Consider the following 17,712-nt stretch of genomic DNA (forward strand, 5'->3'; position numbering starts at 1 on the left):
CTTAAAGTTAACTTAAGCTTTCGTGAAATCATTTATTGTCTTTTGAGGATGTCAGTCCACATGCTGTACTAGTATGCATTGATTCTAAGGTGTAAAAAGCAGAAACTGTTCCCATTCTTGGAAATTGAAGGTTAGAAATCTGCACACGAGACAAATAAAACAAAACATCACCAACACAAAGGAATAGGTTCTTATTCCAATTTGTGTATTTCTCCTCTTATTGAAGAGAGACGATGTACCGATCCATTTTGGTAGCTTTTGACAAATCCAAAAATAACACCTGAAATTTGTATTGAGTCCACAACTGTGACTGAAAAGGGATATAATTCAACATTTTTAGAAAATTTATAATGGAAAATTAATACATCTGTGTATGCAGTAATGGAGTGCATTAAGTAGCTTCAAATGCTTTTGCTACTTTATATCTAAAAACATTAAGGTTAGCTCCAAATTATGCCTGAACTTTGAATTAATTCAATGTTTTCAGACAATTTTAGACAAAAGTGTAATGTTTGAACAACTGGAGGCCATTTTGGACTTGTCAAAACGTACCAAAAATGTTTTCAAACAGTAAAGGTTTCTTATAAACAAATCGTTAGTGCATGATTGGGCTGAAATACTGGTATTATCCAGGGCCCGGGACGTGAAAAAGGGTGTGCAATTCTATTCAATTTGGCGCCATCTTGGATATTTATTGTTGCCAAGGTTGCCAAAGTGGAACTCTAGCTAAATTTACTTTTAGGCTCCATGGGACTCCGAATGAAAAAAAATTCATAGGAACAAAATTTCAAGGTTCCCCATATTTCACCTCGACAAATAATTCTGTTAAAATTATGATCTTACAAGTATCTGTGCAAGCGTTACAAGTAACCAAGTGTTACTGGCCCCAGACATACCTGTTGAAGGGTAAAATTAGCGTGAAGAATTTTCTATTGTCAAGTGCAAGTCGAAACGTGTTTTTTACTCGATATGCGATTATTTAATTTTAATCATACCGTGTCATGGTAACTGAACCAATAGGAGAAAAGCTCACTGGTGGATCAATGTACCACACGTCATCGACCGCCGGAAACACTCTAGGCAAAATCACGTGTACGCCAGGTTCTATAAAAACAGGTTTTTCACTTTAAGTTTCAAAGGACGAAATTGAATTTTTGCGTATCGTTGGTTTTTCTTTAAGAAAAATATGCACTAGAAACAAACTGACGGAGCCAACGAAAACGGGTTATAAATATTAACAACGCTGGCTTCCCTCTGGAATATAGATATAATTTTGTGAATCTTTACAATTCTTCTCTTTGAACACGTTGTTTATCGTACCATAGAAAGATGACTATCTTACTTGCTTTTGGAATCGCCTTTGTTGCATTACCGCAAGCAGCAGCCGAAGTTATCAACACGTGCCAAGCTCTGCCGTCTCCGACACACATGGACGTGAAGCAAGCGTCTTCAGACTACGATGTCACTACCGTTCTTGCCACGACGAAAGCACGCAGCAACATAGAGTGCATCATCCAGTGTAAAATGTCACCAGATTGTATCTCTGTATTCTATAACAGTCATTCCAAAATTTGTTCAATGTTTAATGAAATAACTTATTCTCCTGCGCTTGGGAATACGGATTCTATCTCAGTAGGATGGGTAACCAATGTTGTTCCAAGGGCTGTAAGTAGGTTTTCTATAATTTCATCTCTGTGAGTGTTAGTCAAGAGAGAGAGAGATATGTAAACAAGAATTTAACGCACATGCAAAATGTATGCATTAAACATTTCTATTTAGGCAACAATCATTCCTTAATTGGAACCTTAAATAATAGTTATATGAATACATTTTTGACAGACAGACTTTGACCTTGAGGAAACTCTGGCAGTTTGTAATGGCTCCCCGTGCCTCGTTCCTGGCCGATGTAGAGAAGACTGTGATCTTAACGAACCTTTTTGTCTGGGTGAGTGTTCATTTACTCTTTTATCTATTTCGTTTAGATGGTCATATTGCACCTAAATAATAGACGCTTTTATCAACTACAGACTAACATGTGACCAATTTCTTAATAAAACAAATATGCAGTATTGTATGATAGTTTGAAATGGGGGCAATGGAGTCAGTGTCGAGTTTCGTTTTGCTTTAGTGAAACTAGAAACTAATGTGTTTTTTACAAAACCGATTCTGGCAACCAGAAAGTAACGTCCTTTGTCAAACTTATGTTGGGAACTACAATCTACTGACACTCAGAATCAAATCCGGCAGCCTAAAGCCAGTGTCATATTTTCAACAACTGGCAATCAGAAACTAGCGTCCCCTTTTCTATAATAATTCTGGCAGTAGCGGAAATAGGTCGAGGTCATCGGCAACGCGAATGATATGGCCACAACGATAAATGATATGGCCACAAAACGAAACCAGACATTTTAGACTCTAGAAACTTATTGATGTGATGCATTTCAGAGCTTCTGTACTTTAAAAAGTTTCACAGAAAATAGGACTCAGTACATATGTGCAATCTTTTGTTATACAAATGTACATCTTGCATAAGGTACTAAATATGTAATCGAAATGAAACTGCAAAAACTTCAAAATCTATCTGCGATATATCAAATCTATTAGCAGCATCTGCAGTATAAAAGGATGCCGTTTCACATCTGGGTGTTTGATTTTAGTTCTCAAGAATTACTTTCCAAAATTAGAGCAGTTAAGCTAAACGACGTGAGGTCAAAAATGCTTTCAGTTGCGAAAGTGATTGTAAATGACTTGGAGTGCATTCATTTATTTGATCATTTGCTCAAAAAATGTTCGTTCAAAGGCATACTATTTCCACCACCACCGGATATTGGCTTCAGTATATCAATTAACAAACTTCGCAAGCTGGATATGGATCCAACTATTAAAAATCTGTTGCACCAAGAAAATCCTTTGAACCTTTCATGCTGTGTGCAACAAAATATTTAAATAGTATTTGATAACTTTGTAATATTCTAGTTTTATGACACTTATTCAAAAACTGAGAGATGATTTCAACTTTAACCTTTTATAAATCAAATTATTTTAGGAGAATCAACGGACTGTGATGAGACGCCAATGTTCAATATTCAGCAGTGGTCAACTACCTCCGAGTACAGCCAAGAATCTGGCGTTCTCATTGTAAGCTAACGTCCCTGAAACTCTTATAGCATATCTTTATCTACGTTAAAAAACCTGGTGTTCTCGTTGTACATGTACGTTTACAACTGAGTCCATTCCTCTGTAACTCGATCATATCTATGTAATCTGCCTAAAATTATGATATGCTGACAATAATTTCCGCAAATATGTTATCATTGTAAGGTCACGCTCCTAGTACTGTTACGGCATATCTATTTTTAATCCATATTTTTAATGCCATACTTATTGATTATATTTTACCACTATATTTTTCAATTGACAAACAAGATTGCTTTGTTCAGTTAAAGGTAAACACCAAAACGAACAATTGTGCTTCTGTTTATTCCATGATTTTGTCTGCTAACATACAACGTGTTCGCCTTTTATTGTATTTAGAGCATTTCCTACAATAAGATAAAAGACACAAGCGGCTTGTATCTGCTCTGGAGTGGAGCGCTGAGAGCTGCTTACAACTGTGCAGGATGTTGTACAGCTTTGACCTTCACCATAGATGGCGCTGAGTGTTCAAACCCCTCCCCCATTGACTATGCAGAGTACCACGCTAACAGAAGAGAGCGCCATCACCATGTGGAATGTGAGCTAATTTTTGTTTTATTGATATCTACTTGGACTTGTTTTTATTTTATTTTATTTTATTTTTATTGTTCGCAGTTTAAATGTTTGAAATTGTAATATCAAACTTTAGCAACCCAGTTGATTTTCAATTTTTTTTTATTAGTTTTCGGGATCTGCTACGGGATAGGCATGGGGACTAGAACTGTTGCCTTAGAATATAAAGACTGCGATGGATCATTTCACGACAATCATGTTGGGTGGCAATCCAGGTCACGTATTATCATGGCAGAAGTGGCAGAAACCACGGGATCGGGTATACCTGATACATGTTTATGATTTGTACTGATACCTGTAAAATTAGCTTTTTATAGTGAAACAGCAGCTTATTGAACTTTAATCTCCAGTGATAAGTAATGGCAAATATCTTGATATATTTATCTTGTTTATATGGGGGCAATTCTTTTGACACGATACTGTGAAGTCATTTTCGAAGATATTTAAACATTATGATAGATTTATAAAGTAAAATTCTCGTTGTCTACCCGCGTGAATATATTTCTTCATACAAATAACACCATGCAATTCCATTGAATCTTTCAGCCACGTGTGCGTCTCAAACGGCCTTCAATATTCAACAGTTTGCTGCACTTTCCCACAGGCACACAAAAGATGAAAACATATATTCGGTTAGTAAAATCTGTAACGGAAAATTGCGGTTTAAGCCCATGAACATAAAAATACAGATTATAGAATATTTATTGAAAACACGTGAAACACGTGCAAAGCTAACTTTCGTAATGAAATCCGGATTAAGTTTTTGCTGGACATCCTATCGTTATATTACCCCGACGCATGTATTTTGAGATTATGTTAATTTTCACTACATCATAGTAGCCTCCAGGGGGCGGTGGTGTGTGCTATAGAGATGATGGTCGTTGCTGAAATATTCACTTCCAATTTCAGACGTCTCACTATGTAAAACGTGCAGATGACACCGCTTTGCGAGTTCGCTGGAGTGGTAGCATGTATGGAAAAGGCGACCAGAAATGCAGCAGATGGTACTTTAAGTTTAACGGCGTGGAATGCTCCAATCCCGGGCCCCTAGAGTGGGTGATGCATATTCATGGTGGTCACGTACCTAAGGTCCAACGTGGGTTCGCATGTAAGTTAAAATGGGGAGATATGTCAATGACGTTTGGTCAATTATATGTTTATTAGGCAGTAAATTTCACTCTGATGTTCCTTTTTTGTAGGACTATCGTATAAGATGTTGTTTGGTCAGATGAATGGTACCTGTGATGAAGTTTCTGATTATTGATATGTACCAAAATCCTACCGATATGACCGTTAGATTGTTTAATGTCAGCAGAATTTTATGATCTCTCTTTAACAACAACATATGTACATGTAGTAAGGCAAGCTGATGCTACTTACACCTATCTGTTATTCAAATCTGTAAACTCGATGGCGTCTGTGAATAAACATAGCACCACGTAACTTCGATATCTTATGTTGATATGTGGATTTCAGTTAATGGGATATGTGAAGATATTGGTTCTGGAACCATTGTGATAACATTACATGTGGGAATCTGTTCTAGCACAAGTCACTCTGCCTACAATGCACAGACAGGTATGACCTTACGAATTGATTTCGCCCGTCATTCACGTACCTTGCTTTCGTTTTTTATTGGTGGTTACTGTTTGTACGACTAGAAATTTATCCTCAGCTGGCTGCCTACTTTTATCGCATTATATTACAGGAATGTTCTGAAAATGACTGACATTTTGTAACAGTTTATTTGAGAAAATCAAATTTCTCTGAGAGACCATTTTATATCCAGTTACATTTAAGTGACACTCGATCCTATCTCTATCACCGACATACACACCCATACACCCATGCATAATGTTGTTTAATATGGAATTTTGTTCGTAGGTTGGAAAACCACAACTTATCTTATAGTGGAAGAGACAAGACTTGGACAAGATATCAGTGCAGGTTGGAAATTTAGAAGAAATAAAATCATGACATGGGTTCTTCACTTGTTATTAGACACTTACATATAATTATACAGTCCGTCCCTCTACGTATATTACCTTAATGCTCTTTGTAGATGTATTTTATATTTGGTTTGAATCATATCATCATATTCTTTAAATGTGTTACAGTTCTTGCTGCCGATGGGACCACCATCCGATTGCCGTTCTATAACCGCGTGCAAGGCTACTGGGGTAATTTAAGAGCCGCTGCTGATACAGGGGTTCTTCGGGTACGTTACAAATTATTTTACACTTAGTGAAACACTGCACAGTTACACTTCTGTGTTACTGAATTCTACACACACAATTCCGTATGTGTATTTTGCCTTGCGAACAAGCATTGCCTGTTATTTTCAAACGATCAAGACTAGTAAAACGGTCTCTCTCGTCATGATCGAACCCTTAGGATCCTTGTTAAGGGCATCAGTGTGTCTTTACAAAGACTTAAAATGAACACATTAAGTATTGTAACGATTTGGTAATTAAGTTGCTGCATTGAAAGGATTCTTCATATTTCCTATTGCACTTGACATCGAATGCGGTCAACGTAGACCTGTGCCATCAGGAATTTGGCTTCTACATGCTATAATAACCTCGACTTACGAGTGCAGTTAGTTATATTTCAACTATCTCAGCCAATGAATCTGCTGGTTTCATGGTTAACACACACACACACAAACACACACACACACACACACACATATATATATATATAGAGAAAAATGTTGGGTGCATAGCTAATGTGAACCAAAAGCAGGGCGTTGCATTTGATATAATTGGTGGATTGGTTATATCTAACACATTGCATTATTTTTTCTTTTATCTTCTTTGCGTTTATTGCAGTCTATGACCTATAACAAAAAGTCAAGCTCCAGTGGAATCCATGTCATTTGGAGTGTCAACGTGCGGAATCAGGCACACAACACCTGTGCCAAATGGTCCGTTACATTTAACGGTGCTCAGTGCTCCAATCCTGGGAGTATTGAAAATATCATCTATACGCATGACATGGATACTGCAGCAACCGTGAGTTGGAATCTCCCTGGAATTGGTAAGACATAATGATTCTATGATAGTATACGCTAGACCTCGTAGAATGCCACATCGGGGCAGTGCATGGTCCCATACACTGTAAGACTACTAGCAAAACCACGTATTATTGGTCATGAGTAGATGTATAATTTACTCTGGCGTACTGGTAATACAAGCTAAAAGAGCTCATGGATTTTGAATTGATAGCATGATTTCAAATTCAAACATCTTTCTTTTTATACATAGATTTTAAGCCGAGTGGGACAGTGCACCGATAATCTATACTAAATTCATTGTATGTATGATTAACAGTGGCGGATTTAGGTGGGGTGTCAGGGAATCCTGACCCCCTCCCCCACCCCCTTGCGATTTCTGATAAAGGAAAAACGCACCCAAAACGTCTAACTGAATCATAGTTCTAAACCGTACCAAATGGCGCCATTTGCCCTCCAAATTACAATTTTAGGGGTCCCGAACCTGACGCCAAGGGGGTGAGGGTCGGCCTCGCAATCCGAGGCCTGTCAAAAACCTGCCCTGAAAAACCGGACCCCTCCCCCTTCAAAATATTCTGGATCCGCCCCTGATGAATGTCATATGTTTCTTGTTTCTTCCAGTGGATGGCATATGCTTTGGAATCGGGCGCGGTGACGTAACCATTGCTTTGGAAGTTGGTGCGTGTCCTTCGTATCCAGGACACAATGCATATACCGGCATGGGATCTGGTACCTTCCTCATGGTGGAAGAGGTATTTCGTGGAGTCTAACAGAAGACCAAAATCTACGATTTTGTAGCTTTAGCCAAAGGTTCGCAAGAGAAACTCTGTAGATACACAGAAAATGCCCTTACTTTACCAATAAAAAGGTCACCTTTGAACCTTTACAAAGAAAACAATCTCTGGTGTTTTGGATAATTGGAGCATCTTTTGCATGTTCGGGTGTGTTTTGTCTTTTTCGGGAGTGGTGTGCGATTTATATGCTGTAACATAAATATGATAAGAGTACTGACCTGTCTGAATGAACGGTGGAACTATAGTGACATAAACAATTGTAATATCAGTTTTGTATGCTATTTTAGTATTGACCCTAATAACTTTCAGCTTTAATGCACGAAATCGTGTTAAAAAGTGTATTTGTGATATTATACATTATCAAGGCGTCAACACTATTATTGTCCAGTATAAATGGACCTTTTATGGATGAAGCTTTTGCAGCTGAGTTGAAACTTTTTTTCAAATTCTACAATAAAACGTGCATTCTCACTTCTGTTTCTTGTATTGTTTTTGAGTTATTATTGAAATAATAGAAAAGTGGCATCATTCTTTGTTTTACCGAAAGGACGCCAAGATCGATGGACTTCAGCGGGAAAGTTACTTCAATACAATATCCGCGTTTTGTGAAACTATTGATTTCCTTGTGAGGACATCTGAATAAGTTTCCTACACTAATGTCCAGTGATTTTAGGAGGTAAACAAAGTAAAAAAAGTTCTCATTGTGGTTGGAATATTTTCACATGATACAGAATATCAGAATATGTATAGCAAATACAAGAAACAAAAAAGAAAAGACATAAAACGGGCCATCTTAAAGCAATTAGATGGAAGTATTGCATCATTAAACCATATTTTTTTATTTTGACCGAAGAGGAATACTATTACAGTTGGCAATTGTGAAATAGAATTTAGAGTTTAGAACGTTCTAGATATGTCTATATTTATCTATGATTTAAAGTAGTGGGTGCTTTTCCTATCGGTCAATAAACCATGGCCTGATGAAAAGCATTACCTCTACAGTGCAAGGACTACTGTCACGTGATATTTTTTTCTAATTAATGTATTTTGATGTGTAAAACATGTTGTTTGCTGTTTTGCTCGATATACGATATCAAAAATACAATTGAGCATCGGGATTGAGGACAATACCCTTGAGGTTCTCTGGTCCTTCCTGGGAGGGGGGGCAGAACACAACAGTTGTCACATGAAGGAATTTGTCCTGCTTGTCAGAACTAGTGTATTGTGCTCCTCATAGCAAGGTGCTGGTTCTCCAGTTCCAAGCAATACCTCTTGATAAATCGCAGGCTTCAATGGATCTGATTTCTTAAAATGGACATGCGTCTCTTCCTCCCCCCCCCCCCCAACCACCACCATCACCGACAAACAAACCACACACACACACGTTAGTCTATCTAACTATATACAGGGGGGGTCTTTTAAAACTACATTACATTAATTTAATGAGTGTGTTTAATTCACTTCTAGAAAATGACTTAAGAATTTAAAAACATTTATCTTTCATTATAACTGAAATATTTATGGCTAAGAATGCGCTTATTTATTGTCATGGCCTAAATGATTTTAAAACAGATTTTTTAAACAAGTTTTTAAACAAGTTGGTTTTTAAATCAATTACATTAAAATTATTCATCCCCTTTATTTTCTTGTATTTTCATACTGTAAAGTCTTTTGAACAAAATGAGTTTTTGGACTTTAAATAAATATTTTATCATTAATCAGACCATGGCATTTAACAACTAGGAAAAATGTACACGCTGTTGACTAATGTTAAAGTTCATTATCGACCGCGGAAACACTGTAGGCAAAGTCACATCAGGTTCTATAAAATATGTATTTCTGTTAGGTTCAGAGTGTCCTCTTTTGAGTTTCGTTAGGTATTCTTGATCTGGTTACTTTACGTATATTGTGCAATAGAAATCAACTAACGAATTTATATAGTCAGTGAGATCAGGTTATGGCAGTATGGCCAACTAAGAATTTGCGAATATTCCCTCTTTCAGCAGTTCCGTTGTTAAAGATAAACGAAAGTTTCTGGGTGCAAAAGTAGCTTTTGAAAAACGGCACTTTACATGTATAGTCTAAGTGGTCACAATATACATGTATCTTTTTTCAAAAAGCACATTGTTTTCTGATTGTCAGAATTATTAAGAAAAAAAAAACAGATCCTTCCACCGGGAATAGGTGTTTAAAGTTGTTGTGCTTTAAAATATTTTTAAATATTAAAAAAACCAAAAGATCATATAAGAGGCGTGAGTTGTTTGCATAGCGCAGATTTTGATCAATGTTCATTAAAGTCAGTGCTTTGTTTACGTCATTGGGTATTCATATCACAGAATGACGTTAACTAGCTCTGTGAACAGTCAATAGTACATCCGTGCCCAAATATATTTGCCTAATAGAAAAGGCCGAGAAACCTCGATTGGACAACATGTTGAACCCGATAGGTTAACAAATGGTTAAATCGATTCTTTTCTATAGATCGCACTTCTTAAAAACTAAAATCAAACATTCGGATTTAATACGTCTTACTTGTATGTCCAAATAAATGGCGTTGAAAGATTTGATATATCGTCCTTAAATAAATACCGCAGATATATTTGACAACTACATGTATCCCTAAAATGGTGCAGATATTTGATACCCCTTAGCAAAAGTTTGCAGCAATATTGGTGCAAACTGAAATTTGGTGGCAACGAGTTTTCAGGAGTTTGCAAAAAAACCTTTATTGCTGCTAATTTGATGATATCCTGTAAATTGTGTTAATCCAAAGGCAGCGCATTTCCACTACCATCGGTTATGGTTTCAGTATATCAACAAACTTCTCGTGACGGATAGACACCTAACCACTCACAGCAGGCCGCATGCTTTACTGAGTCTTTAAGCGAAATAAATAAATGAAACAGGGCTTCTGAAATAAAGAAAAAAAGGAAAACTAAGGGAATAGAAGGTTTCCGTAAATTGTGTATCGTCAAAATCTAATGATGTTTCAAAATTTTATATTTATTGTAATCTTGATTTTCAGGCGTACCAGTAGTGTATTTTGTTGTTGTTGTTTTCAGATTATTTATATTAAGAATAAGTTATTTATTTCGCTTTATACAAATTAACTGTCTATGCGTTTAATAGGTGAAATGATTTCATAAGGTGCCCTGAGGTTATTAAAGTTTTATGTTATATATATACAATATATAACGATAAAAATTATATACATATACACATACACATACGTACATGTAATAACAATACAATAGGACAAACTTATAAAAAGTGTGATTTATATTACTGTCTTGTCATACAATGAGGCAAATTGCCAATAAAGATAAGTCATTCTTTATGAAAAGAGCAGTGAAATATACTTATAAGAGTGATGGTCATCACCTTTAACATAACACTAGTATCGTAATGAAAATGATTAAAAGTACAGATACAAAGTTGTGATTGTAATGAATACATTGTACCTTTCATAATTGATACAATATACATTTGTTAAGAGGTTAAACAGTGTAAGTAAGAGAGTTAAAGAGTGCATGTGTTGTTCAATAATAACAAAAGAATAAGGGAGTATAGTTATCATTCCTTCAGGAGCCATAATAACCTGTTCCAAAAAGTACAAAAGATGTGAGAAGTTATCTAGGATTGTGTAATTTTTATAGGAGATTTATTAAAGACTTCAGTAAAATAACTGAACCTTTGAACAAATTATTGAGAACAAATGTTCAATTTGAATGGAATCAAGAATGTCAGTCAGCATTTCAACAATTGAAAGACTTACTTGTGTCACCACCCATCTTAGTATATCCGATATGACAAAAGAATTCATATTAACCACAGATGCATCTATTAAAGCAATCGGTTTTATTTTAGGTCAAAAGGATGAAAATAACCGAGAAAGAGTTATTGCCTACGGTGGCAGATCTTTAAACAACGCAGAAAAGAATTACTCAATACATGAATTAGAATGTTTAGCAGTAGTAGAAGGAATAAAGCAGTTTGAATCGTATTTGGCTAATAATCATTTCAAAGTTTTCACAGATAACAAAGCCATTACGTGGTTACAAACGTTGAAACATTCCACAGGTAGATTGATAAGATGGGCACTGAAATTACAGGGCCTCGATTTTGAAATTGAACACAGAGCTGGAAAAACAAACCCAGCTGATGCTCTTTCAAGACGCGAATATGATGAAGACAATTGTTTACAAAACAAAGATTGTGTACATGTCGTGGATGATATAAGCAGACAGAAGTGTCAAAACAGTGGTTTGGTGCAAGCTAGGTTATATGTAGCAACAGAAACAGAAAATGTTAATAGACAAAATGAGAATGGAAATAGTCAGATATTTGCTATTGACGTAGAAATTGAAAATGAAAAAGATAGATTGAAACAACAACAGCAAGAATGTCCTGACTTTAGTGATATAATAAATTATTTAGAACATAATGAATTACCAAATGACTTAAAACAAATGCGAAAGATAATTGCAGAATCTGAACAGTACGTAATGATTGACGGTATATTATATCACCTTTACCAACCAAGGACAAAAGGGAAAACAGAAAACTTGAGAATCATAAAACAGCTAGCTGTTCCAACAGATTTAAGATGTGATATATTGCATGAATATCATGATTCGCTCGCAGCAGGTGCTCACCAAGGTTGTGATAGAACATTCGCATCAATTAGAAATAAATATTTCTGGAAAGCAATGTTTAGAGATGTGCAAGAATACGTTAAATCTTGTGAAACTTGCCAAAAAGTAAAGAAATTGCGGAAAGATGCACCAGCACCATTGAATCCATTGCCAATAACAAATGTGTTTGAAAGACTTCATATGGATATCCTTGGTCCGTTGACAAAGTCTGAAGAAGGTTACAAATACATCTTGTTAGTTTCGTGCGCTTTTTCAAATTTTTCTGAAGCAATTCCTTTGAAAACACAGGAAGCAAAAGAAATTGCAATGGCACTTTACCGTGATGTATTTACACGTTATGGTTGTCCGAAATATTTGATTTCAGATCGCGGAAAGAATTTCCTATCCTTGATAATTCAATCTTTATGCAAATTGTTTCATATAAAACGGTATCATACGAGTGCATGGCACCCTCAAACAAATGCCGTATGTGAGAGAACAAATTCTATTATTGCGCAAACGTTGAGAGCATACTGTGAGAAAGACCAAATGAATTGGCCTGATATATTACCTGGAGTAATGATGGCATTGAGAATGACACCGTGTACACAATCTACTAAATATTCACCATATTATTTAGTTTTTGGAAAAGAAATGCGTACACCTTTAGATACAGATATCTTAGCTGAAGATAAACCTGTACAGAATATGCATCAATATATTAAAGAACTACAAGAAAATTTAGAGATAGCTAGGGAAATTGCCACGAAAAACAAAGAAACAGCACAGAAAGTTTATAAAAAGAATTATGATAAAAAAACGAAGGTACCAACATTTAGAATAGGAGATAGAGTGTGGGTATACACACCTTTGACACCAAAAGGATTGAGTTCAAAATTGCATGTGAAATATAAAGGTCCTTATTACATAACAAAAGTGTTATCGACAGGTTATACATATATTCTGAGAGACTGCACAACTCATAAAGAATTATCATCTCCTGTTCATGCAAATAGATTAAAACAGTACTATGACCCTAGAGATTATACACGCTATAGAAAAGTTAGTGAGAGCAAAAGTGAAGAAAATAAGATAACCCAAGAAGTGTTAGCAAAGGACAGTGAATCACAAAACGCATCGAATGATAAAGAGCAAGCCCAAACAAATGATGTGAATGAAGACGAATGGTATGAAGTTGAAAGGTTATTATGTTGTAAAAACATCAACAAGAAAAGACATTACAAAGTGAAATGGAAAAATTACAAAACGCCTACATGGGAACCAGAAGAAAATATATCAGATGCGTTAAAACGAGATTTTCACATAAACAGAACATTACAAGGTCAACGAAAAAGAAAGAAGAAAAGTAAAGAATAGTTAGTAAATATAGAAAAGAATGTATGATTAATAGACGAAATTTTATTTAAATCTCATTAAAGTTAATTGAGAAGAAAATTTTAGGGATAATTTAGATATGATTAACTAAGGCTATGCGCAAACTTTCACCTCCTTTCTCTTACTATCACATATTTCTTATCTTTCTCTAGATGAGCCACGGTTGACCAATTTCTGCATATTCCCTAAAATCCTGAACTTTAATGGACTGGTTATGAAGATTCTCATCACCATTTGTATGTTGACAGTTACAGTGAGTGTAGCAGAACAGCGTATTAATTATGGTGTAGAATTTAAACCAATTACTAGAATGATTACCGGAGTTGGATATTGGAAACATACATTCAAGTTAGATTTACCTAGATTGCATGAAGTAGAGAATATTAAGTCACCTTGTCCTAATCAAGAGTATATGTATTGTTATTATTACATTCACAAGGGCCTGGAAACCTTGATGTCAATGAAAAGTCAGACGGTACACGATTTAAACATCACTTTAAATGCAATATATGATATGTTACCTGATATTGAAATGAAAGATCAGTCCCGTTCTCAAAGATCATTGTTACCATTGGGAAATTTCTTTAAAAATTTGTTTGGAGTATCAAGTGAATCAGATGTAGATGAACTACGTAAATATGTTAAGCTGTTTATAAAAACAAACGAAAAAAGGTTTGAAGTACAAGGACACGAATTATCCTCGTTTATGCACAACGTAGACCACAGAATGGAAAACATGAAAAAGGCCGTTGTTCGTAATTATAATTTATCAAAACAATTACGTTCACAATTACAGCAAAGTGATACGGCAAGGAGTATTGTATTCCATTTATCAATAATATTTATGCATGAAAATATGGCAAATTCTCAATTAATGTTTGCGTTTAACAACGTATTGTTAGGATGTTTACAGTTGACAAAAGGGCAATTATCGCCATTGCTGGTTTCCCAAGAGCATTTAAAACAGATCATTAATCAAATTGAAAAGGAAGCACAGAAAACGATCAATCCGCTACATGTTATTTATTCAAATCCTAAATATTATTTCAAGGAAGGACAGTTTACATATGGAAAACACAAAAATTCATTATTCATTAACCTACAAATTCCTATTTCTGCTTATCCCCATACATTAGATGTTTATGAAGTAAAAACATTCCCCGTTCCTTTAAATCAATCTACAAACCACGCTTCACAAATACTGGATCTACCAAAATATTTGGCTATTTCTCACGATAAACAACATTATTTTCCCATGAATAATCCTACCTGGAAGAAATGTCATGGAGATCATGTCAAATTATGTCCTTTCGTGTATCCTTTCAGGACTGCGACGCATTTCTCCTGTGTTACAGCATTATTTTTTGACTTGTCAGACGTTATTACTGAAACTTGTAATTTCCGTTTTCTGCATAATGTCGTTCAACCCAACGTGCGCGAATTATCAATAGGAAAATTGTTGTTATATAATATCACTGATATAACAGTGGAGTGCCCTACAAGTACTACTTCCCAACCAGGCTGTCAATATTGTGTGATACATTACTCATGTTTTTGCGGTTTAACCTTAGATAGTTTTTATTTGCCTCCGCGTGTTTATGATTGCAAGAATGATACATCAATTACAAAATTACACCCTGTTAATCTTGGTTTACTGCAATATTTTTATTCCAACAAAGAAATATCACAAATAGGAAGTAATGATTTCTTTTCTCAACCCCTTGATACTAATTCTTCCAGATTACGCATGTACCAACAAGATTTTTCGAAATTTTTAGCGCAGGATATGAAAGATCATTTGAATTTAAGAAAACTAGCTCAAGCAGCAAAACACAATGAAAGAATGTATTCTTCAATGGCAGATGCTATTGCAGCAAATGAGATTTTGCTTCCATCAAATTCAAAACAATCTTTAGTTTGGATTTCCTTAGCAGTTTCGAGTGCGATTATGCTCGTTGTGATCTACTTATGTATCAAGATTCGCATTTTAACGCTAACAGTGATGACCCTTAAAAATGTTAATACAGGTGAAGCGATGCCAACTGTACCAACATGGATATTGGGTACAACTACAAAAATTAATTATGAAGTACAAACAACTTGTGATGATCCATATTCCTTCATAACATTTCTAATTGCATGTGTTTGTGTAATTTTGGCTATAGTTTGGATACGAGATAAAATTATTAAGAAATTATGCATCTTCCACAAGGCACTTCTTATTTTAGAAATTGCCAATGACCAACGATGCATTACTATTCCTATTATTCAGCTGAATGGAAGTCCTCATTCCTGGCATTTTCATATGACGCAGATCTCTGATATTTTACAAATTGAAGGTAAAATTAGATCAAATTTATTGATTGATTGGCATGATTTGGTGATAACAAACTACGTAACTGGTCAGACAATACAACTACCAGCACGTGTTCCGATTTCGTTTATAAAAGCAATACAATTAAACAAAATTATTGATCGCGAATTTTACAAATTTTTAGCCATTAAACATGCTGGAATGTTATCCTACATTCGATATTGTCCACCAACGTGCACCGGATCGAACTTAGAATCTTAAATATAACTTGATATTTTCAAACCATCAAATTTTAAAAGAACGGCATAGTAAAATTATGGAGCATAGCAATTGCATTAATGATGTGTGTACGACAGTTTGTATTTAGAAATATTTTTTTATGTTAAATGTGTTTAAATGTATGGAATGTACCATTAATTAATAAATTCAGATGGACATATGACATTGAAATGAGATGAACTGATTTTACATGAAATATAATGAACTCTGTTCCAGAGACAAAATGTTAGAACAAATGAACATTGACTTTTAATGTATATACATATACGTATATCATATTATTAATATTGTCACAATGAATTATTCAGTGAATGAATATGACATAATTTCATATTTGATTGACATTTATGAATGATTTATAATGGAAATATTAGTGGAGATTTCCAATTGAATATTAGTGAATATACAGGAAACTGTGGACATTTATTCACAAGAATAGTCACAAACACGGACTATACGTTTATTTTGTTGTAAATGATGCAGAATAAACATCATTTTCATTGAATGAACTTTAATTTAATCATTCAAATTATAAAAAAAAAATTTATATACTTGACAAATGGTTAATGATTTAAATGCCATTAACATATTGTGTAATATATTAAGAATTACTATTAAATAATATACATGTAAGTATATTGTTGTTACCTTAGACTTTATACACTTTATAACGATATATAATTAGCAGTACACTAAATTGCATGCAAATTAATGTAGTGGAACTAATTTCTATTTTAGAAAGCAAGATGACATGGAACAACAAATATAAAATTTGAAAGGAATTATTGTTTTTGAATATCAACAAATTGTGGATGTACGTAAATGTATTATAAATAGTGGTTATTCACAACCATAAAGGAAAACACTACAGTATGGATGATAATAACAAACGAAATGCAGATTTTCACCACGGACAATGTGCTGGTCACAATGTTGGTGATGATGGCTGTATATTCGAAAAGGAGTCATGACCCTATAATCCAACGTAGTGTATTTAAGAAGATATTATAAAAATGTGTCAGAGCCATAATAAGAGAATTACATGTTAAAATTACACAAATTATTAATAAAGTTGAGCATGTGTATTCTTGGGCCGCACATTGAAGACAATAAAGGAAAACACATTACGCATCCACGCGTATCGCAAAATTTGATTAGTATTATTTATCCTTTCTAATATATTCATTGTTTCATGTCAACTAAATAACTATATATATCTATATTATACCATATTATTAAGTCTAATGACATTATTTTAAACTTTTTAAATAGTTTTTTTTAGTTATGCAATGCTTGTGCTTCTACATTCAATAAAATAGAGAGAATGTATATCGTAATAAAAAAAAGGGGGAATTCGAGGACGAATTTATTTGAAGAGAGGGTGTATATCGTAATGAAAATGATTAAAAGTACAGATACAAAGTTGTGATTGTAATGAATACATTGTACCTTTCATAATTGATACAATATACATTTGTTAAGAGGTTAAACAGTGTAAGTAAGAGAGTTAAAGAG

At 34.5% G+C, this 17,712-nt stretch overlaps 1 protein-coding gene across 1 annotated transcript; it reads left to right on the forward strand.

Moving 5' to 3' along the window:
- The first annotated feature begins 510 nt into the window (after positions 1-510).
- On the forward strand, positions 511-8,033 carry LOC147761374 (uncharacterized). The gene is made up of 12 exons (XM_087014524.1): positions 511-1,665; positions 1,840-1,945; positions 3,047-3,138; positions 3,535-3,733; positions 3,878-4,027; positions 4,315-4,400; positions 4,678-4,876; positions 5,245-5,346; positions 5,653-5,715; positions 5,886-5,986; positions 6,600-6,807; positions 7,403-8,033. The coding sequence occupies exons 1-12, from the start codon at positions 1,330-1,332 to the stop codon at positions 7,549-7,551; spliced, it is 1,791 nt and encodes a 596-aa protein (XP_086870650.1). The 5' UTR covers positions 511-1,329; the 3' UTR covers positions 7,552-8,033.
- The last annotated feature ends 9,679 nt before the right edge of the window (positions 8,034-17,712 follow it).

The sequence above is a fragment of the Lingula anatina genome, chromosome 6, assembly GCF_051362555.1.
Source record: "Lingula anatina isolate TDL-2025a chromosome 6, LinAna3.0, whole genome shotgun sequence".
In the NCBI taxonomy this organism is placed as follows: Eukaryota; Metazoa; Brachiopoda; class Lingulata; order Lingulida; family Lingulidae; genus Lingula; species Lingula anatina.